The sequence below is a fragment of the Bombina bombina genome, chromosome 1, assembly GCF_027579735.1.
Source record: "Bombina bombina isolate aBomBom1 chromosome 1, aBomBom1.pri, whole genome shotgun sequence".
Lineage (NCBI taxonomy): Eukaryota > Metazoa > Chordata > Amphibia > Anura > Bombinatoridae > Bombina > Bombina bombina.
Window position 1 is genome coordinate 300369934 of NC_069499.1, and position 23201 is coordinate 300393134.

Below are 23201 nucleotides of genomic sequence, written 5' to 3' on the forward strand. Positions count from 1 at the left end.
GCAATTTTAAGAGTGCTGCATCCCTCTGCAAGATATCTCACTATTTTTGACTTTTCTGAGCCTGTCAAGTCCTTCTTTTGACCTATTTTGCCAAAGGAAAGGAAGTTGCCTAATAATTATGCACACCTGATATAGGGTGTTGATGTCATTAGACCACACCCCTTCTCATTACAGAGATGCACATCACCTAATATGCTTAATTGGTAGTAGGCTTTCGAGCCTATACAGCTTGGAGTAAGACAACATGCATAAAGAGGATGATGTGGTCAAAATACTAATTTGCCTAATAATTCTGCACTCCCTGTATATATATATATATATAAAATATATATATAATTTTTGTTCTTTAACCTTTTACGTGATTGACAACGCATATATATAACTCATTTAATTCATTTTTTTCTGTGATAACCGATTTTTATATTATTATTATACTTGTACATAGATTTTATCTGCTTATTTAGGCATATAGTTATGGCATGGTAGTGCCATCCCTACTCTGCTTGTATTTCTATATAGGAGGGGTTTGAGGTACCCCTCTCCTCTTTTACTAGGGACACATATACACACATACAAACACACACAATATATATATATATATATATATATATATATATATATATATATGTACATATATAATAAACAGAATTTATGTTTACCTGATAAATTACTTTCTCTTGCGGTGTATCCAGTCCACGGATTCATCCTTACTTGTGGGATATTCTCATTCCCTACAGGAAGTGGCAAAGAGAGCACACAGCAAAGTTGTCTATAAAGCTCCCCCTCTGGCTCCGCCCCCCCAGTCATTCGACCGACGGTTAGGAGAAAAAGGAGAAACCATAGGGTGCAGTGGTGACTGTAGTTTAAACAAGAAAATTTTAACCAGACTTAATTGCCAGGGCGGGCCGTGGACTGGATACACCGCAAGAGAAAGTAATTGATCAGGTAAGCATAAATTCTGTTTTCTCTTGCAAGGTGTATCCAGTCCACGGATTCATCCTTACTTGTGGGATACCAATACCAAAGCTTTAGGACACGGATGAAGGGAGGGAACAAGACAGGTAACCTAAACGGAAGGCACCACTGCTTGCAAAACCTTTCTCCCAAAAATAGCCTCCGAAGAAGCAAAAGTATTGAATTTGTAAAATTTGGCAAAAGTATGCAGTGAAGACCAAGTCGCTGCCTTACAAATCTGTTCAACAGAAGCCTCATTCTTGAAGGCCCAAGTGGAAGCCACAGCTCTGGTGGAATCAGCTGTAATTCGTTCAGGAGGCTGCTGCCCAGCAGTCTCATAAGCCAAATCGGATGATGCTTTCAACCAGAAGGAAAGAGAGGTAGCCGTCGCCTTTTGACCTCTCCTCTTACCAGAATAGACAAACAAAGATGATGTTTGCCTGAAATCCTTAGTTGCTTGTAAATAGAATTTCAAAGCACGAACCACATCAAGATTGTGTAAAAGCCGTTCCTTCTTAGAAGCTGGATTAGGACACAGAGAAGGAACAATGATTTCCTGGTTAATGTTCTTATTAGAAACAACTTTAGGAAGAAAACCAGGTTTGGTACGCAAAACTACCTTATCTGCCAAAAACAAAAAACTTTCCAAGATAATAACTTAATATCTATGGAATGTAAAGGTTCAAACGGAACCCCTTGAAGAACTGAAAGAACTAAATTTAGACTCCATGGAGGAGCCACAGGTTTATAGACAGGCTTGATTCTGACTAACGCCTGTGCAAACGCTTGAACATCTGGTACTTCTGCCAGACGCTTGTGTAAAAGGATAGACAGAGCGGATATCTGCCCCTTTAAGGAACTAGCTGATAAACCTTTCTCCAATCCTTCTTGGAGAAAAGACAATATCCTTGGAATCCTAATCTTACTCCACGAGTAACCCTTGGATTCACACCAACAAAGATATTTCCGCCATATCTTATGGTAAATTTTCCTGGTGACAGGTTTTCTAGCTTGGATCAGAGTATTTATGACTGATTCAGAGAACCCACGCTTGGATAGAATTAAGCGTTCAATCTCCAAGCAGTCAGTTGCAGAGAAACTAGATTTGGATGCTTGAATGGACCCTGTATTAGAAGATCCTGCCTCATTGGCAGTGTCCATGGTGGGACAGATGACATGTCCACTAGGTCTGCATACCAAGTCCTGTGTGGCCACGCAGGCACTATCAGAATTACCAAGGCCTTCTCCTGTTTTATTCTGGCTACCAGCCGAGGGAGAAGGGGAAACGGTGGAAAGACATAGGCCAGATTGAAGGACCAAGGCGCTACTAGAGCATCTATCAATGCCGCCTTGGGGTCCCTGGACCTGGAACCGTAAAGAGGAAGTTTGGTGTTCTGAAGGGACGCCATCAGATCCAACTCTGGAATGCCCCATAGCTGAGTGAGCTGAGCAAATACCTCCGGGTGGAGTTCCCACTCCCCCGGGTGAAAAGTCTGACGACTTAGGAAATCCGCTTCCCAGTTGTCTACTCCTGGGATGTGAATTGCAGATAGATGGCAAGAGTGATTCTCCGCCCACCTGATTATCTTGGTTACTTCCTTCATCGCTAAGGAACTCTTTGTTCCTCCCTGATGATTGATGTATGCTACAGTCGTGATGTTGTCCGACTGAAATCTGATGAATTTGGCCGCCGCTAGCTGAGGCCATGCCTGGAGCGTGTTGAATATCGCTCTCAGTTCCAAAATGTTTATCAGGAGAAGAGACTCTTCCCGAGACCATAGGCCCTGAGCTTTCAGGGAGCCCCAGACCGCTCCCCAGCCAAACAGACTGGCGTCGGTCGTTACAATGATCCACTCCGGTCTTCGGAAGCACATTCCCTGCAACAGGTGATCCTGAGACAACCACCAGAGAAGAGAATCTCTGGTTTTCTGGTCCAGTTGGATTTGAGGAGACAAATCTGCATAATCTCCATTCCACTGTTTGAGCATGCACAATTGCAGTGGCCTGAGATGAATTCAAGCAAAAGGGACTACATCCATTGCTGCTACCATTAATCCAATTACCTCCATGCACTGAGCTACAGATGGCCGAGGAAAGGAATGAAGAGCTCGGCAAGTAGTTAAAAGTTTTAACCTTCTGACCTCCGTCAGAAATATTTTCATTTCTACCGAGTCTATTAATGTTCCCAGGAAGGGAACCCTTGTGAACGGGGACAGAGAACTTTTTTCGGTGTTCACCTTCCACCCGTGAGACCTTAGAAAGGCCAGAACAATCTCCGTATGAGCCTTGGCTCTGGGAAAAGACGACGCCTGTATTAAGATGTCGTCCAGATAAGGTGCTACTGCAATGCCCCGCGGTCTTAGTACCGCTAGAAGGGACCCTAGCACCTTTGTGAAAATTCTGGGAGCGGTGGCCAACCCGAAGGGAAGGGCCACGAACTGGTAATGCTTGTCCAGAAAGGCGAACCTTAGGAACTGATGGTGATCTTTGTGGATAGGAATATGAAGGTATGCATCCTTTAGATCCACGGTAGTCATATATTGACCTTCCTGGATCATTGGTAAGATTGTCCGAATGGTCTCCATTTTGAATGATGGAACTCTGAAGAATTTGTTTAGAATTTTTAGATCCAGGATTGGCCTGAAAGTTCCTTCCTTTTTGGGAACCACAAACAGGTTTGAGTAAAAACCCAGTCCTTGTTCTGTAATTGGAACTGGATATATCACTCCCATCTTGAGTAGATCTTCTACACAGCGTAAGAACGCCTCTTTCTTTGTCTGGTCTGTAGACAGACGAGAAATGTGGAAACTTCCCCTTGGAGGGGGAGTCCTTGAATTCTAGAAGATATCCCTGAGCAACGATCTCTAATGCCCAGGGATCGGGAACATCTCTTGCCCAAGCCTGAGCAAAGAGAGAGAGTCTGTCCCCTACCAGATCCGGTCCCGGATCGGGGGCTACCCCTTCATGCTGTCTTAGTAGCAGCTGCAGGCTTCTTGGCCTGTTTACCCTTGTTCCAGCCCTGCAAAGGCTTCCAGGTTGCCTTGGGCTGTGAAGTGTTACCCTCTTGCTTTGCGGTAGCAGAGGCTGAAGCAGGACCGCTCCTGAAGTTGCGAAAGGAACGAAAATTAAGCCTTGTTTTTAGCCTTAAAAGGCCTATCTTGCGGGAGAGCATGGCCCTTTCCCCCAGTGATATCCAAAATAATCTCTTTCAACTCGGGCCCAAAAAGGGTCTTTCCCTTGAAAGGAATATTCAGTAATTTTGTTTTAGACGACACGTCGGCCGACCATGATTTAAGCCAAAGCGCTCTGCGCGCCATGATGGCAAAGCCAGAATTTTTCGCCACTAACTTAGCTAATTGTAAAGCGGCATCTGTGATAAAAGAATTAGCCAGCTTTAGAGCCTTAATTCTATCCATAATTTCGTCATATGAGGTCTCCGTCTGGAGCGACTCCTCCAGCGCCTCAAACCAGAAAGCCGCTGCAGTAGTTACAGGAATAATGCAGGCAATAGGTTGGAGAAGGAAACCTTGTTGAACAAATATTTTCTTTAGTAAACCTAATTTTTTATCCATAGGATCTTTGAAAGCACAACTGTCTTCAATTGGTATGGTTGTGCGCTTGGCTAGTGTTGAAACTGCCCCCTCTATCTTAGGGACCGTCTGCCACGCGTCCCGCCTAGGATCAGTTATGGGGAACATTTTCTTAAAGATAGGTGGGGGAACAAAAGGTACTTGAAAGATTGTGAAAAAATAGTGCGCTGGTATATAGAGTATCAGACCGCTTACAGTGTTTTAGATCCTTCAATCTAAAAATAGTGTATAGTGAAAGAAAGGGTAGGTCTTGTAAGGGCGCTAATAGCTGAAGATACTTATGTGAAATAATTTATATTATCTGTGATAAATATTTGTGAAAAAAGAAAATAGGAACAGTATCTAAAAAAACAAATGATTTATTTGATTACAATATGGTTGGAAAAATAGAGACGTCTCTAGTACAATTCAATAAAAAACAATAATAGAATATAGCATAAAAATGATAAAAAGTTGTACTGCTTAGTACTTCATGAGAAATTTAGATTAATGTTTAATAGTGTAGTCACGAAGAAAATTCTGTTGGAGTGTGACTAAACAGTTAGCCAAGATTTCTCGTGAGTTATTAAGTTTGTATACAGTTACACATAAAATTATATTTAAAATACCAATGTCGGCTTGATAAGACTTCTGCAAAGGCTGTATATTGCCCAAAAAATTAAAATGGAGCCTAAAGAGGAGCTGTGCATAGGAGGAAAATTATATCGGGTTATGCTCTAGCTCGGATTGAGTCAATCCTTATATCTGTGTTCTCAGCGAACTAATTGACATTTCCATACATATGAACCAAGAGAAATGTCCAGTAATATTATACTGCTAGTAGTGTAGGATTACAGTTCGCAATCTTTAATGCAGATGGTACCTTATAGTAAGCTTTAAACAGCAGCAGGGAATCCTGTGCGTCCTGCGGCTCAGTTCCTCCGACAGTGTCCTCGTGTTGTTGGCGTCTGATGTCACACCCGATGTGCGGGGGCTTGTCTTGCGTCTGCCAATCACTGCTTAGACAGTTGTGAGTATCCAAAATGCCTTTTTACGTCCGATATTGTGTATTCACAATTCTTCTTCTATCAGATACCTGTACTTATTTAGGTACCGATCAGCAAAGAAGTATCCGTTGTGAGTAAGTTCACCTGCACTTAGTGCTGTTAGCACGCAGGTTCCGATGAAATCTCTCCTCAGTGTCCTCTGTTGATAGTCAACCCGGGTTGGTTCAAACAGCTGATAAAATATTGGAGTCAAGAAAACAGTCCTCAGCTTCTACGCGTTTCACTCCCTCATTCTTGATAAAGCTCCTGGAGGGAGTGAAACGCGTAGAAGCTGAGGACTGTTTTCTTGACTCCACTATTTTATCAGCTGTTTGAACCAACCCGGGTTGACTATCAACAGAGGACACTGAGGAGAGATTTCATCGGAACCTGCGTGCTAACAGCACTAAGTGCAGGTGAACTTACTCACAACGGATACTTCTTTGCTGATCGGTACCTAAATAAGTACAGGTATCTGATAGAAGAAGAATTGTGAATACAAAATATCGGACGTAAAAACAGAATTTATGTTTACCTGATAAATTACTTTCTCCAACGGTGTGTCCGGTCCACGGCGTCATCCTTACTTGTGGGATATTCTCTTCCCCAACAGGAAATGGCAAAGAGCCCAGCAAAGCTGGTCACATGATCCCTCCTAGGCTCCGCCTACCCCAGTCATTCGACCGACGTTAAGGAGGAATATTTGCATAGGAGAAACCATATGGTACCGTGGTGACTGTAGTTAAAGAAAATAAATTATCAGACCTGATTAAAAAAACCAGGGCGGGCCGTGGACCGGACACACCGTTGGAGAAAGTAAATTATCAGGTAAACATAAATTCTGTTTTCTCCAACATAGGTGTGTCCGGTCCACGGCGTCATCCTTACTTGTGGGAACCAATACCAAAGCTTTAGGACACGGATGAAGGGAGGGAGCAAATCAGGTCACCTAAATGGAAGGCACCACGGTTTGCAAAACCTTTCTCCCAAAAATAGCCTCAGAAGAAGCAAAAGTATCAAACTTGTAAAATTTGGTAAAAGTGTGCAGTGAAGACCAAGTCGCTGCCCTACATATCTGATCAACAGAAGCCTCGTTCTTGAAGGCCCATGTGGAAGCCACAGCCCTAGTGGAATGAGCTGTGATTCTTTCGGGAGGCTGCCGTCCGGCAGTCTCGTAAGCCAATCTGATGATGCTTTTAATCCAAAAAGAGAGAGAGGTAGAAGTTGCTTTTTGACCTCTCCTTTTACCGGAATAAACAACAAACAAGGAAGATGTTTGTCTAAAATCCTTTGTAGCATCTAAATAGAATTTTAGAGCGCGAACAACATCCAAATTGTGCAACAAACGTTCCTTCTTTGAAACTGGTTTCGGACACAGAGAAGGTACGATAATCTCCTGGTTAATGTTTTTGTTAGAAACAACTTTTGGAAGAAAACCAGGTTTAGTACGTAAAACCACCTTATCTGCATGGAACACCAGATAAGGAGGAGAACACTGCAGAGCAGATAATTCTGAAACTCTTCTAGCAGAAGAAATTGCAACTAAAAACAAAACTTTCCAAGATAATAACTTAATATCAACGGAATGTAAGGGTTCAAACGGAACCCCCTGAAGAACTGAAAGAACTAAATTGAGACTCCAAGGAGGAGTCAAAGGTTTGTAAACAGGCTTAATTCTAACCAGAGCCTGAACAAAGGCTTGAACATCTGGCACAGCTGCCAGCTTTTTGTGAAGTAACACAGACAAGGCAGAAATCTGTCCCTTCAGGGAACTTGCAGATAATCCTTTTTCCAATCCTTCTTGAAGGAAGGATAGAATCTTAGGAATCTTAACCTTGTCCCAAGGGAATCCTTTAGATTCACACCAACAGATATATTTTTTCCAAATTTTGTGGTAAATCTTTCTAGTTACAGGCTTTCTGGCCTGAACAAGAGTATCGATAACAGAATCTGAGAACCCTCGCTTCGATAAGATCAAGCGTTCAATCTCCAAGCAGTCAGCTGGAGTGAAACCAGGTTCGGATGTTCGAACGGACCCTGAACAAGAAGGTCTCGTCTCAAAGGTAGCTTCCAAGGTGGAGCCGATGACATATTCACCAGATCTGCATACCAAGTCCTGCGTGGCCACGCAGGAGCTATCAAGATCACCGACGCCCTCTCCTGATTGATCCTGGCTACCAGCCTGGGGATGAGAGGAAACGGCGGGAACACATAAGCTAGTTTGAAGGTCCAAGGTGCTACTAGTGCATCCACTAGAGCCGCCTTGGGATCCCTGGATCTGGACCCGTAGCAAGGAACTTTGAAGTTCTGACGAGAGGCCATCAGATCCATGTCTGGAATGCCCCACAGCTGAGTGACTTGGGCAAAGATTTCCGGATGGAGTTCCCACTCCCCCGGATGCAATGTCTGACGACTCAGAAAATCCGCTTCCCAATTTTCCACTCCTGGGATGTGGATAGCGGACAGGTGGCAGGAGTGAGACTCCGCCCATAGAATGATTTTGGTCACTTCTTCCATCGCTAGGGAACTCCTTGTTCCCCCCTGATGGTTGATGTACGCAACAGTTGTCATGTTGTCTGATTGAAACCGTATGAACTTGGCCCTCGCTAGCTGAGGCCAAGCCTTGAGAGCATTGAATATCGCTCTCAGTTCCAGAATATTTATCGGTAGAAGAGATTCTTCCCGAGACCAAAGACCCTGAGCTTTCAGGGATCCCCAGACCGCGCCCCAGCCCATCAGACTGGCGTCGGTCGTGACAATGACCCACTCTGGTCTGCGGAATGTCATCCCTTGTGACAGGTTGTCCAGGGACAGCCACCAACGGAGTGAGTCTCTGGTCCTCTGATTTACTTGTATCTTCGGAGACAAGTCTGTATAATCCCCATTCCACTGACTGAGCATGCACAGTTGTAATGGTCTTAGATGAATGCGCGCAAAAGGAACTATGTCCATTGCCGCTACCATCAACCCGATCACTTCCATGCACTGAGCTATGGAAGGAAGAGGAACGGAATGAAGTATCCGACAAGAGTCTAGAAGCTTTGTTTTTCTGGCCTCTGTCAGAAATATCCTCATTTCTAAGGAGTCTATTATTGTTCCCAAGAAGGGAACCCTTGTTGACGGAGATAGAGAACTCTTTTCCACGTTCACTTTCCATCCGTGAGATCTGAGAAAGGCCAGGACTATGTCCGTGTGAGCCTTTGCTTGAGGAAGGGACGACGCTTGAATCAGAATGTCGTCCAAGTAAGGTACTACAGCAATGCCCCTTGGTCTTAGCACAGCTAGAAGGGACCCTAGTACCTTTGTGAAAATCCTTGGAGCAGTGGCTAATCCGAAAGGAAGCGCCACGAACTGGTAATGCTTGTCCAGGAATGCGAACCTTAGGAACCGATGATGTTCCTTGTGGATAGGAATATGTAGATACGCATCCTTTAAATCCACCGTGGTCATGAATTGACCTTCCTGGATGGAAGGAAGAATAGTTCGAATGGTTTCCATCTTGAACGATGGAACCTTGAGAAACTTGTTTAAGATCTTGAGATCTAAGATTGGTCTGAACGTTCCCTCTTTTTTGGGAACGATGAACAGATTGGAGTAGAACCCCATCCCTTGTTCTCTTAATGGAACAGGATGAATCACTCCCATTTTTAACAGGTCTTCTACACAATGTAAGAATGCCTGTCTTTTTATGTGGTCTGAAGACAACTGAGACCTGTGGAACCTCCCCCTTGGGGGAAGCCCCTTGAATTCCAGAAGATAACCTTGGGAGACTATTTCTAGCGCCCAAGGATCCAGAACATCTCTTGCCCAAGCCTGAGCGAAGAGAGAGAGTCTGCCCCCCACCAGATCCGGTCCCGGATCGGGGGCCAACATTTCATGCTGTCTTGGTAGCAGTGGCAGGTTTCTTGGCCTGCTTTCCCTTGTTCCAGCCTTGCATTGGTCTCCAAGCTGGCTTGGCTTGAGAAGTATTACCCTCTTGCTTAGAGGACGTAGCACTTTGGGCTGGTCCGTTTCTACGAAAGGGGCGAAAATTAGGTTTATTTTTTGCCTTGAAAGGCCGATCCTGAGGAAGGGCGTGGCCCTTACCCCCAGTGATATCAGAGATAATCTCTTTCAAGTCAGGGCCAAACAGCGTTTTCCCCTTGAAAGGAATGTTAAGTAGCTTGTTCTTGGAAGACGCATCAGCCGACCAAGATTTCAACCAAAGCGCTCTGCGCGCCACAATAGTAAACCCAGAATTCTTAGCCGCTAACCTAGCCAATTGCAAAGTGGCGTCTAGGGTAAAAGAATTAGCCAATTTGAGAGCATTGATTCTGTCCATAATCTCCTCATAAGGAGGAGAATCACTATCGACCGCCTTTATCAGCTCATCGAACCAGAAACATGCGGCTGTAGCGACAGGGACAACGCATGAAATTGGTTGTAGAAGGTAACCCTGCTGAACAAACATCTTTTTAAGCAAACCTTCTAATTTTTTATCCATAGGATCTTTGAAAGCACAACTATCCTCTATGGGTATAGTGGTGCGTTTGTTTAAAGTGGAAACCGCTCCCTCGACCTTGGGGACTGTCTGCCATAAGTCCTTTCTGGGGTCGACCATAGGAAACAATTTTTTAAATATGGGGGGAGGGACGAAAGGGATACCGGGCCTTTCCCATTCTTTATTAACAATGTCCGCCACCCGCTTGGGTATAGGAAAAGCTTCTGGGAGCCCCGGCACCTCTAGGAACTTGTCCATTTTACATAGTTTCTCTGGGATGACCAACTTGTCACAATCATCCAGAGTGGATAATACCTCCTTAAGCAGAATGCGGAGATGTTCCTAACTTAAATTTAAATGTAATCACATCAGGTTCAGCTTGTTGAGAAATGTTCCCTGAATCAGTAATTTCTCCCTCAGACAAAACCTCCCTGGCCCCATCAGACTGGGTTAGGGGCCCTTCAGAAACATTATCAGCGTCGTCATGCTCTTCAGTATCTAAAACAGAGCAGTCGCGCTTACGCTGATAAGTGTTCATTTTGGCTAAAATGTTTTTGACAGAATTATCCATTACAGCCGTTAATTGTTGCATAGTAAGGAGTATTGGCGCGCTAGATGTACTAGGGGCCTCCTGAGTGGGCAAGACTCGTGTAGACGAAGGAGGGAATGATGCAGTACCATGCTTACTCCCCTCACTTGAGGAATCATCTTGGGCATCATTGTCATTGTCACATAAATCACATTTATTTAAATGAATAGGAATTCTGGCTTCCCCACATTCAGAACACAGTCTATCTGGTAGTTCAGACATGTTAAACAGGCATAAACTTGATAACAAAGTACAAAAAACGTTTTAAAATAAAACCGTTACTGTCACTTTAAATTTTAAACTGAACACACTTTATTACGGCAATTGCGAAAAAACATGAAGGAATTGTTCAAAATTCACCAAATTTTCACCACAGTGTCTTAAAGCCTTAAAAGCATTGCACACCAAATTTGGAAGCTTTAACCCTTAAAATAACGGAACCGGAGCCGTTCTGAACTTTAACCCCTTTACAGTCCCTGGTATCTGCTTTGCTGAGACCCAACCAAGCCCAAAGGGGAATACGATACCAAATGACGCCTTCAGAAAGTCTTTTCTAAGTATCAGAGCTCCTCTCACATGCGACTGCATGCCATGCCTCTCAAAAACAAGTGCGCAACACCGGCGCGAAAATGAGGCTCTGCCTATGCTTTGGGAAAGCCCCTAAAGAATAAGGTGTCTAAAACAGTGCCTGCCGATATTATTATATCAAAATACCCAAATAAAATGATTCCTCAAGGCTAAATATGTGTTAATAATGAATCGATTTAGCCCAGAAAAAGTCTACAGTCTTAATAAGCCCTTGTGAAGCCCTTATTTATGATCGTAATAAACATGGCTTACCGGATCCCATAGGGAAAATGACAGCTTCCAGCATTACATCGTCTTGTTAGAATGTGTCATACCTCAAGCAGCAAGAGACTGCTCACTGTTCCCCCAACTGAAGTTAATTGCTCTCAACAGTCCTGTGTGGAACAGCCATGGATTTTAGTGACGGTTGCTAAAATCATTTTCCTCATACAAACAGAAATCTTCATCTCTTTTCTGTTTCTGAGTAAATAGTACATACCAGCACTATTTCAAAATAAACTCTTGATTGAATAATAAAAACTACAGTTAAACACTAAAAAACTCTAAGCCATCTCCGTGGAGATGTTGCCTGTACAACGGCAAAGAGAATGACTGGGGTAGGCGGAGCCTAGGAGGGATCATGTGACCAGCTTTGCTGGGCTCTTTGCCATTTCCTGTTGGGGAAGAGAATATCCCACAAGTAAGGATGACGCCGTGGACCGGACACACCTATGTTGGAGAAAAGGCATTTTGGATACTCACAACTGTCTAAGCAGTGATTGGCAGACGCAAGACAAGCCCCCGCACATCGGGTGTGACGTCAGACGCCAACAACACGAGGACACTGTCGGAGGAACTGAGCCGCAGGACGCACAGGATTCCCTGCTGCTGTTTAAAGCTTACTATAAGGTACCATCTGCATTAAAGATTGCGAACTGTAATCCTACACTACTAGCAGTATAATATTACTGGACATTTCTCTTGGTTCATATGTATGGACATGTCAATTAGTTCGCTGAGAACACAGATATAAGGATTGACTCAATCCGAGCTAGAGCATAACCCGATATAATTTTCCTCCTATGCACAGCTCCTCTTTAGGCTCCATTTTAATTTTTTGGGCAATATACAGCCTTTGCAGAAGTCTTATCAAGCCGACATTGGTATTTTAAATATAATTTTATGTGTAACTGTATACAAACTTAACTCACGAGAAATCTTGGCTAACTGTTTAGTCACACTCCAACAGAATTTTCTTCGTGACTACACTATTAAACATTAATCTAAATTTCTCATGAAGTACTAAGCAGTACAACTTTTTATCATTTTTATGCTATATTCTATTATTGTTTTTTATTGAATTGTACTAGAGACGTCTATTTTTCCAACCATATTGTAATCAAATAAATCATTTGTTTTTTTAGATACTGTTCCTATTTTCTTTTTTCACAAATATTTATCACAGATAATATAAATTATTTCACATAAGTATCTTCAGCTATTAGCGCCCTTACAAGACCTACCCTTTCTTTCACTCGGAACAAAAGGTACACCTGGTCTTTCCCACTCCCTAGCAACAATATCCGCTACCCTCTTAGGGATCGGAAACGCATCAGTGTATACAGGGACTTCTAGATATTTGTCCATTTTACACAATTTCTCTGGGACCACCATAGGGTCACAATCATCCAGAGTTGATAAGACCTCCCTAAGTAGTACGCGGAGGTGTTCCAATTTAAATTTAAATGCTAGTGAATCTGATTCTGCCCGCTGAGAAACTTTTCCTGACTCAGAAATTTCTCCCTCAGACATAACAGGGTACATCAGGGTACATCAGATAAGCCTCCCAAAGCTTCCGACTGCTTCTCATCTGTTCTTAAAACAGAGCTATTGCGCTTTTTAGGGAAAACTGGCAGTTTGGATAGAAAGGCCGCAAGGGAATTATCCATGACTGCCGCAAGTTGTTGCAATGTAATAGGTGCTAATGCACTAGAGGTACTAGGTATCGCTTGAGCGGGCGTAACTGGTGATGACACATGGGGAGAGGAAGGCGGACTATCCTCATTACCTTCAGTCAAAGAATCATCTAGGGCTATATTTTTAAGTGACACAATATGATCTTTAAAGTGTATAGACACATTAGTGCACTTGGGACACATTTTGAGTGGGTGTTCCACCATGGCTTCTGAACACATAGAGCAAGGCTTTTCCTTAGTGTCAGACATGTTTAACAGATTGGTATTATACACAAGCAGGCTTGGAAAAACACTTTATGTAATAAAAAAAACATAATTTATGTAAGAACTTACCTAATAAATTCATTTATTTCATATTAGCAAGAGTCCATGAGCTAGTGACGTATGGGATATACATTCCTACCAGGAGGGGCAAAGTTTCCCAAACCTCAAAATGCCTATAAATACACCCCTCACCACACCCACAAATCAGTTTAACGAATAGCCAAGAAGTGGGGTGATAAAAAAGTGTGAAGCATAAATATAAGGAATTGGAATAATTGTGCTTTATATAAAAAAATCATAACCACCACAAAAAAGGGTGGGCCTCATGGACTCTTGCTAATATGAAAGAAATGAATTTATCAGGTAAGTTCTTACATAAATTATGTTTTCTTTCATGTAATTAGCAAGAGTCCATGAGCTAGTGACGTATGGGATAATGACTACCCAAGATGTGGATCTTCCACGCAAGAGTCACTAGAGAGGGAGGGATAAAATAAAGACAGCCAATTCCGCTGAAAAAAATCCACACCCAAAAATAAAGTTTAAATCTTATAAAGAAAAAAACTGAAAATTTAAGCAGAAGACTCAAACTGAAACAGCTGCCTGAAGTACTTTTCTACCAAAGACAGCTTCAGAAGAAGAAAACACATCAAAATGGTAGAATTTAGTAAAAGTATGCAAAGAAGACCAAGTTGCTGCTTTGCAAATCTGATCAACCGAAGCTTCATGCCTAAACGCCCAGGAAGTAGAAACTGACCTAGTAGAATGAGCTGTAATCCTTTGAGGCGGAGTTTTACCCGACTCGACATAAGCATGATGAATTAAAGATTTCAACCAAGATGCCAAAGAAATGGCAGAGGCCATCTGACCTTTCCTAGAACCGGAAAATATAACATATAGACTAGAAGTCTTTCGGAAATTCTTAGTAGCTTCAACATAATATTTCAAAGCTCTAACTACATCCAAAGAATGTAATGATTTCTCCTTAGAATTCTTAGGATTAGGACATAATGAAGGAACCACAATTTCTCTACTAATGTTGTTGGAATTCACAACCTTAGGTAAAAATTTAAAAGAAGTTCGCAACACCGCCTTATCCTGGTGAAAAATCAGAAAAGGAGACTCACAAGAAAGAGCAGATAATTCAGAAACTCTTCTGGCAGAAGAGATGGCAAAAAGGAACAAAACTTTCCAAGAAAGTTATTTAATGTCCAATGAATGCATAGGTTCAAACGGAGGAGCTTGAAGAGCCCTCAGAACCAAATTCAAAGGAGGAGAAATTGACTTAATGACAGGTTTTATACGAACCAAAGCTTGTACAAAACAATGAATAAATATGAAGATTTATCAGCATCAACCTCTGAGACAGAATCCTCTGAACCAGAAGAACCATTATCAGAATCAGAATGATGATGTTCATTTAAAAATTCATCTGAAAAATGAGAAGTTTTAAAAGACTTTTTACATTTACTAGAAGGAGGAATAACAGACATAGCCTTCTTAATGGATTTAGAAACAAAATCTCTTATGTTATCAGGAACACTCTGAGTATTAGATGTTGACAGAACAGCAACAGGTAATGTAACAGTACTAAAGGAAATATTATCTGCATTAACAAGTTTGTCATGACAAAACAGTACAAACAACAGCTGGAGGAACAGATACCATAAGTTTACAGTAGATACACTTAGCTTTGGTAGCTCCAGCCCCAGGCAGCGATTTTCCAGAAGTATCTTCTGACTCAGTTTCAACGTGGGACATCTTGCAATATGTAATAGAAAAAACAACATATAAAGCAAAATTGATCAAATTCCTTAAATGACAGTTTCAGGAATGGGAAAAAAATGCCAGTGAACAAGCTTCTAGCAACCAGAAGCAATAAAAAATGAGACTTAAATAATGTGGAGACAATAGTGACGCCCATATTTTTTTAGCGCCAAAAATGGCGCCCACATTATTTGGCGCCTAAATGCTTTTGGCGCCAAAAATGACGCCACATCCGGAACGCCGACACTTTTGGTGCAAAAGAACGTCAAAAATGACACAACTTCCGGCGACACGTATGACGCCGGAAACAGAAAAAAAAAATTTGCGCCAAAAAAGTCTGCGCCAAGAATGACGCAATAAAATGAAGCATTTTCAGCCCCCGCGAGCCTAACAGCCCACAGGGAAAAAGTCAAATTTTTAAGGTAAGAAAAAAATTGATTTATTCATATGCATTATCCCAAATATGAAACTGACTGTCTGAAATAAGGAATGTTGAACATCCTGAGTCAAGGCAAATAAATGTTTGAATACATATATTTAGAACTTTATAAAAAAGTGCCCAACCATAGCTTAGAGTGTCACAGAAAATAAGACTTACTTACCCCAGGACACTCATCTACATGTTGTAGAAAGCCAAACCAGTACTGAAACGAAAATCAGCAGAGGTAATGGTATATAAATAAGAGTATATCGTCGATCTGAAAAGGGAGGTAAGAGATGAATCTCTACGACCGATAACAGAGAACCTATGAAATAGACCCCGTAGAAGGAGATCATTGAATTCAAATAGGCAATACTCTCCTCACATCCCTCTGACATTCACTGCACGCTGAGAGGAAAACCGGGCTTCAACCTGCTGCGGAGCGCATATCAACGTAGAATCTAGCACAAACTTACTTCACCACCTCCATAGGAGGCAAAGTTTGTAAAACTGATTTGTGGGTGTGGTGAGGGGTGTATTTATAGGCATTTTGAGGTTTGGGAAACTTTGCCCCTCCTGGTAGGAATGTATATCCCATACGTCACTAGCTCATGGACTCTTGCTAATTACATGAAAGAAATACAATTTGCAATAAATGGTACTGTGCCTTTAAGATAATAAAAGCGCACACAATTTTACAAAACAGTGAAAAATGAACCAAATCTCTTGAAATTTTTACAGTATGTGCCTAATGCTTCGATATGATTGCACAGCAAGTTTCAGCCTGATTAACCCTTTAATGCCCAAACCGGAGCCGCCTAAAGCAAACAACCGGTTAATAAACTACAGCACCTTGCCACAGCAGCCTGCTGTGGCCCTACCTTCCCTTAAGGATTGAATTTGAGAAAAGCAAGCCTCCTGAAGTCCTCAAGCAGTCTCTGGACCCATGTGAAGCAGCATGCAGGGAAATCTTGTCAGAATAAACTGCGCAACTGAGGCGCAAAATTAGGCCCCTCCCACCCTACTCCGGAGCTGTGGGGCCTTCAGAACCCAATTTAGGTGACTAAAAATAATGCCATGTGGAATAAAAAACCCAATAAACACATCAAAAGTGCTTAAAAGTGTCAATAAAGAGTATTTTTCTTAATAAAATAATCGATTGCCCTGTTAAAGTGATAACCAGTCTATTGAGCCCACTTAAATAAGCCTCTAGTTCTATACTAAGTTTCAGAACATGGCTTACCCTTCCCACATGGGGAATCTTGTCAGTCTTCTAGCATTATCTTGTCTTGACTAGAAAAAATATGACTGAAACATACCTCAAAGCAGTTAAGCCTGCAAACTGTTCCCCCCAACTGAAGTTTTCTGGTACTCCTCAGTCCTGTGTGGGAACAGCAATGGATTTTAGTTACAACATGCTAAAATCATTTTCCTCTCAGCAGAATTCTTCATCATATTTCTGCCAGAGAGTAAATAGCACAAACCGGTACTATTTAAAAATAAACATTTGATTGAAGATATAAAAACTACAAATCTAACACCACATTCACTTTACCCTCCTGTGGAGATGCTACTTGTTAGAGCGGCAAAGAGAATGGCTGGGGGGCGGAGCCAGAGGGGGAGCTATATGGACAGCTTTGCTGTGTGCTCTCTTTGCCACTTCCTGTAGGGAATGAGAATATCCCACAAGTAAGGATGAATCCGTGGACTGGATACACCTTGCAAGAGAAATATATATAGTGATATCCTAGACAATTTATAGTGTGTCAAATAAAATACTTACCCAAAGGTACTCTGCTACTGGAGGATACCAGTAGGAAGCGCCTAGACCAGTGCTGAAATAACAGCAGAAGCGCTGGAATAGGAGTATATGGACCACTCAACAGGCATACAAGTCCCTGCGACCCCGATAACAAGGCTTAGAACTAAACCCCAATGGTGAAATATTTAGCACTTCCAATACTCCAAATACATCCCTCCGACAAGGGGCCTCAACTTGATCTGAGAACCCCTTGATCTGAGAACGCATTTTCCTTCTTTGACCACCTCAAGCGGAGGCAAAGACAAGGTGGGAGGAGTTTTATAGAGTTCTTGGGATTTGGGAATCATTGCCTCCTCCTAGTGGTAGGGCAGAGTAATTCGCAAGAGTAATGGATCATGGACTCTCACTACCATGAAATAAACTAATTTATGAGGTAAGCATAAATTATGTTTAAACAACTTTCCAATTTACTACTGTTATCTAATTTGCGTGGTTTCTTGCTATCCTTTGTTGAAAAGAATACTTAGGTGGGCTCAAGAGCTGCAAAGCACTACTGTATGAAAGAAATTGCACACTATGTGAATCATGCAAGAGACAATTTGGGTTTTATATCCTTTTAGTAAAACAACAATCTAGCTTGACTGGCAGCTAAGTGGGGATGTTGCAGAGTTTAAAGGGATAGTCCAATCAAAATTAAACTTTCATGATTCAGATAGAGAATGCCATTTTAAGCAACTTTCTAATTTAATCCTATTATCAATTTTTTTCGTTCTTTTGGTATCTTTATTTGAAAAAGCAAGAATGTAAGCTTAGGAGACGGCCCATTTTTAGTTTAGCACCTGAGTAGCGCTTGCTGATTGGTGTCTAAATCTGCAAGCGCTACCCAGGTGCTGAACCAAAAATTGGTATAAAGATACCAAGAGAACAAATAAAAATTGATAATAGAAGTAAATTAGAAAGGTGCTTAAAATTGCATGCTCTAGCAGAATCATGAAAGTTTAAATTTTGATTAGACTATCCCTTTAAGAAATCGTTCAAAACAGGGTACTGAAATATTCTAGTTCTAGAATATATTAAAAATACAAGACCAAAGATTAAATAAGGATTTAAGCTCATATCTTTTTTTCAAATTATATATTAATATCTTTGTTAAGAGAAGCTTACTCCACGTTCTCCGTTGTATTTCTCCGATAGCTTTCCATAGTTGTAGTAATTGAAAGTGGGAAATCCCTCAACCCCTTCTTGTTTGCAGAGGTCTTGGTTCTTCTCTTTGGTGCAGTCTACGGCTGCATATGCGATCTACAAACAGAAGATACTTAGACAGGCATATTCCCCTTGACCCATTCTACAGCAAGACCCTGCACATAGCAGCTACATGTTGTGAAGGTTTAGCCAACGCAGGAAATCAATGTATCCCAAACTTTTTACTTTATAAAAACACATTGCACTTTATAAAAATATATTGCAGAATCTGAAATGTATAGGATATCCATATCATTTGCCGGCTCCGACAGAAGGACTACATTTAAACACTGTGAATTAAATCATGTAGCTTGCTAAAACACAAGAGTTTAGGGTCACAGAAATAAATATGATCATTGGCATACTTTAATCTTTAGTAAAAATTCTGTGACATCTCAGTGGGCTAATCTGCATTATTTTAGATAGGACTTTATCATCTTTCTTAAAAGGACATTGTAGAGCTCCCGATTGAGGGTTATTTTTTCCTATATGAACACAAATAATAATTGGCTGATTAGCACAGCAGCTGTATCCTGCTTAGGGTTAAGGATTCTCTGCAGCTCCCAAGTAGAACTTTGCCTATGTGTTTAATACATGTGTGACAATAAAAGTGTGACAATAAAATGTGTCTAAGAAAAGTAACAAAAGAAGAAATGCATGATCCAGGTTACATGCAGAAGACAATGCTTTTTGTACGGTTTACTTCTTTACAAATTGAACTTTAACAACTGTCATCAGTTTAGAAGTAACATTAAGGCATAAGGCAAAGCCATCTGGGTGCAAAATAAGATGATGAATATTACATTTTCCATCAGATATTTGCATTTCTTTTTTTATTTGGGTCACTATAAATGCTAGGGAGTGGGATGCTCCAATGTAATGTAAGTAGGGAGAGTTTTATAATAAACCTCTAAGTATGGTTGATAAAAGAAAAGAAAAGAACACAAGAGCTAAAACAACTTCTCAACAAATTTAAAGCAATCTTACATTTTAAAAACAGATATAAATACAGACAGTTAAGATGTCATGTCGGCCCCAAACACCACACTCTTAAAAACATAATTTATGCTTACCTGATAAATTCCTTTCTTCTGTTGTGTGATCAGTCCACGGGTCATCATTACTTCTGGGATATAACTCCTCCCCAACAGGAAATGCAAGAGGATTCACCCAGCAGAGCTGCATATAGCTCCTCCCCTCTACGTCAGTCCCAGTCATTCGACCAAGAATCAACGAGAAAGGAGTAACCAAGGGTGAAGTGGTGACTGGAGTATAATTTAAAAGATATTTACCTGCCTTAAAAACAGGGCGGGCCGTGGACTGATCACACAACAGAAGAAAGGAATTTATCAGGTAAGCATAAATTATGTTTTCTTCTGTTATGTGTGATCAGTCCACGGGTCATCATTACTTCTGGGATACCAATACCAAAGCAAAAGTACACGGATGACGGGAGGGAAAGGCAGGCTCATTATACAGAAGGAACCACTGCCTGAAGAACCTTTCTCCCAAAAATAGCCTCCGAAGAAGCAAAAGTGTCAAATTTGTAAAATTTGGAAAAAGTATGAAGTGAAGACCAAGTTGCAGCCTTGCAAATCTGTTCAACAGAGGCCTCATTCTTAAAGGCCCAAGTGGAAGCCACAGCTCTAGTGGAGTGAGCTGTAATTCTTTCAGGAGGCTGCTGTCCAGCAGTCTCATAGGCTAAACGTATTATGCTACGAAGCCAAAAAGAGAGAGAGGTAGCAGAAGCTTTTTGACCTCTCCTCTGTCCAGAGTAAACGACAAACAAGGAAGAAGTTTGGCGAAAATCTTTAGTTGCCTGCAAGTAGAACTTGAGGGCACGAACTACATCCAGATTGTGTAAAAGACGTTCCTTCTTTGAAGAAGGATTTGGACACAAGGATGGGACAACAATCTCTTGATTGATGTTCCTGTTAGTGACTACCTTAGGTAAGAACCCAGGTTTAGTACGCAGAACTACCTTGTCTGAGTGAAAAATCAGATAAGGGGAATCACAATGTAAGGCTGATAACTCAGAGACTCTTCGAGCCGAGGAAATAGCCATTAAAAACAGAACTTTCCAAGATAACATTTTTATATCAATGGAATGAAGGGGTTCAAACGGAACACCCTGTAAAACGTTAAGAACTAAGTTTAAACTCCATGGTGGAGCAACAGCTTTAAACACAGGCTTGATCCTAGCTAAAGCCTGACAAAAAGACTGGACGTCTGGATTTTCTGACAGACGTCTGTGTAACAAGATGGACAGAGCTGAAATCTGTCCCTTTAATGAACTAGCTGATAAACCCTTTTCTAAACCTTCATGTAGAAAAGACAGTATCCTAGCGATCCTAACCTTACTCCAGGAGTAACCTTTGGATTCGCACCAGTATAGGTATTTCCGCCATATTTTATGGTAAATCCTTCTGGTAACAGGCTTCCTAGCCTGAATTAGGGTATCAATAACCGACTCAGAAAAACCACGTTTTGATAAAATCAAGCGTTCAATTTCCAAGCAGTCAGCTTCAGAGAAGTTAGATTTTGATGTTTGAATGGACCCTGTATCAGAAGGTCCTGTCTTAGAGGTAGAGACCAAGGCGGACAGGATGACATGTCCACTAGATCTGCATACCAAGTCCTGCGTGGCCATGCAGGTGCTATTAGAATTACTGATGCTCTCTCCTGTTTGATTTTGGCAATCAATCGAGGAAGCAGCGGGAAGGGTGGAAACACATAAGCCATCCTGAAGTTCCAAGGTGCTGTCAAAGCATCTATCAGAACTGCTCCCGGATCCCTGGATCTGGACCCGTAGCGAGGAAGTTTGGCGTTCTGGCGAGACGCCATGAGATCTATCTCTGGTTTGCCCCAACGTCGAAGTATTTGGGCAAAGACCTCCGGATGAAGTTCCCACTCCCCCGGATGAAAAGTCTGGCGACTCAAGAAATCCGCCTCCCAGTTCTCCACTCCCGGGATGTGGATTGCTGACAGGTGGCAAGAGTGAGACTCTGCCCAGCGAATTATCTTTGATACTTCCATCATTGCTAGGGAGCTTCTTGTCCCTCCCTGATGGTTGATGTAAGCTACAGTCGTGATGTTGTCCGACTGAAACCTGATGAACCCCCGAGTTGTTAACTGGGGCCAAGCCAGAAGGGCATTGAGCACTGCTCTCAATTCCAGAATGTTTATTGGAAGGAGACTCTCCTCCTGATTCCATAGTCCCTGAGTCTTCAGAGAATTCCAGACAGCGCCCCAACCTAGTAGGCTGGCGTCTGTTGTTACAATTGTCCAGTCTGGCCTGCTGAATGGCATCCCCCTGGACAGGTGTGGCCGATAAAGCCACCATAGAAGAGAATTTCTGGTCTCTTGATTCAGATTCAGAGTAGGGGACAAATCTGAGTAATCCCCATTCCACTGACTTAGCATGCATAATTGCAGCGGTCTGAGGTGTAGGCGTGCAAAAGGTACTATGTCCATTGCCGCTACCATTAAGCCGATCACCTCCATGCATTGAGCTACTGACGGGTGTTGAATGGAATGAAGGACGCGGCATGCATTTTGAAGCTTTGTTAACCTGTCTTCTGTCAGGTAAATCTTCATTTCTACAGAATCTATAAGAGTCCCCAAGAATGGAACTCTTGTGAGAGGAAAGAGAGAACTCTTCTTTTCGTTCACTTTCCATCCATGCGACCTTAGAAATGCCAGAACTAACTCTGTATGAGACTTGGCAGTTTGAAAGCTTGAAGCTTGAATTAGAATGTCGTCTAGGTACGGAGCTACCGCAATCCCTCGCGGTCTTAGTACCGCTAGAAGGGCACCCAGAACCTTTGTGAAGATTCTTGGAGCCGTAGCCAATCCGAATGGAAGAGCTACAAACTGGTAGTGCCTGTCTAAGAAGGCAAACCTTAGATACCGGTGATGATCTTTGTGGATCGGTATGTGAAGGTAAGCATCCTTTAAATCCACTGTGGTCATGTACTGACCCTCTTGGATCATGGGTAAGATTGTCCGAATAGTTTCCATTTTGAACGATGGAACTCTTAGGAATTTGTTTAGAGTCTTTAAATCTAAGATTGGCCTGAAAGTTCCCTCTTTTTTGGGAACCACAAACAGGTTTGAGTAGAACCCTTGTCCTTGTTCCGACCGCGGAACCGGATGGATCACTCCCATTAATAACAGATCTTGTACACAGCGTAGAAACGCTTCTTTCTTTATCTGGTTTGTTGACAACCTTGACAGATGAAATCTCCCTCTTGGGGGAGATAATTTGAAGTCTAGAAGGTATCCCTGCGATATGATCTCTAGAGCCCAGGGATCCTGAACATCTCTTGCCCAGGCCTGGGCGAAGAGAGAGAGTCTGCCCCCCACTAGATCCGGTCCCGGATCGGGGGCTCTCGGTTCATGCTGTCTTTGGGGCAGCAGCAGGTTTCCTGGCCTGCTTGCTCTTGTTCCAGGACTGGTTAGGCTTCCAGCCTTGCCTGTAACGAGCAACAGCTCCTTCCTGTTTTGGTGCAGTGGAGGTTGATGCTGCTCCTGTTTTAAAGTTCCGAAAGGGACGAAAATTAGA

At 42.2% G+C, this 23201-nt stretch overlaps 1 protein-coding gene across 1 annotated transcript in view; it reads right to left on the reverse strand.

The window, feature by feature from the left end:
* PDIA5 (protein disulfide isomerase family A member 5) overlaps positions 1–23201 on the reverse strand; it is a 326999-nt gene that overhangs the window by 29871 nt on the left and 273927 nt on the right. Inside the window, exon 16 of the mRNA XM_053698070.1 lies at positions 18560–18694. Within this exon, the coding sequence (XP_053554045.1) occupies positions 18560–18694 (135 nt within the window). The remainder of the gene's footprint in view (positions 1–18559; positions 18695–23201) is intronic.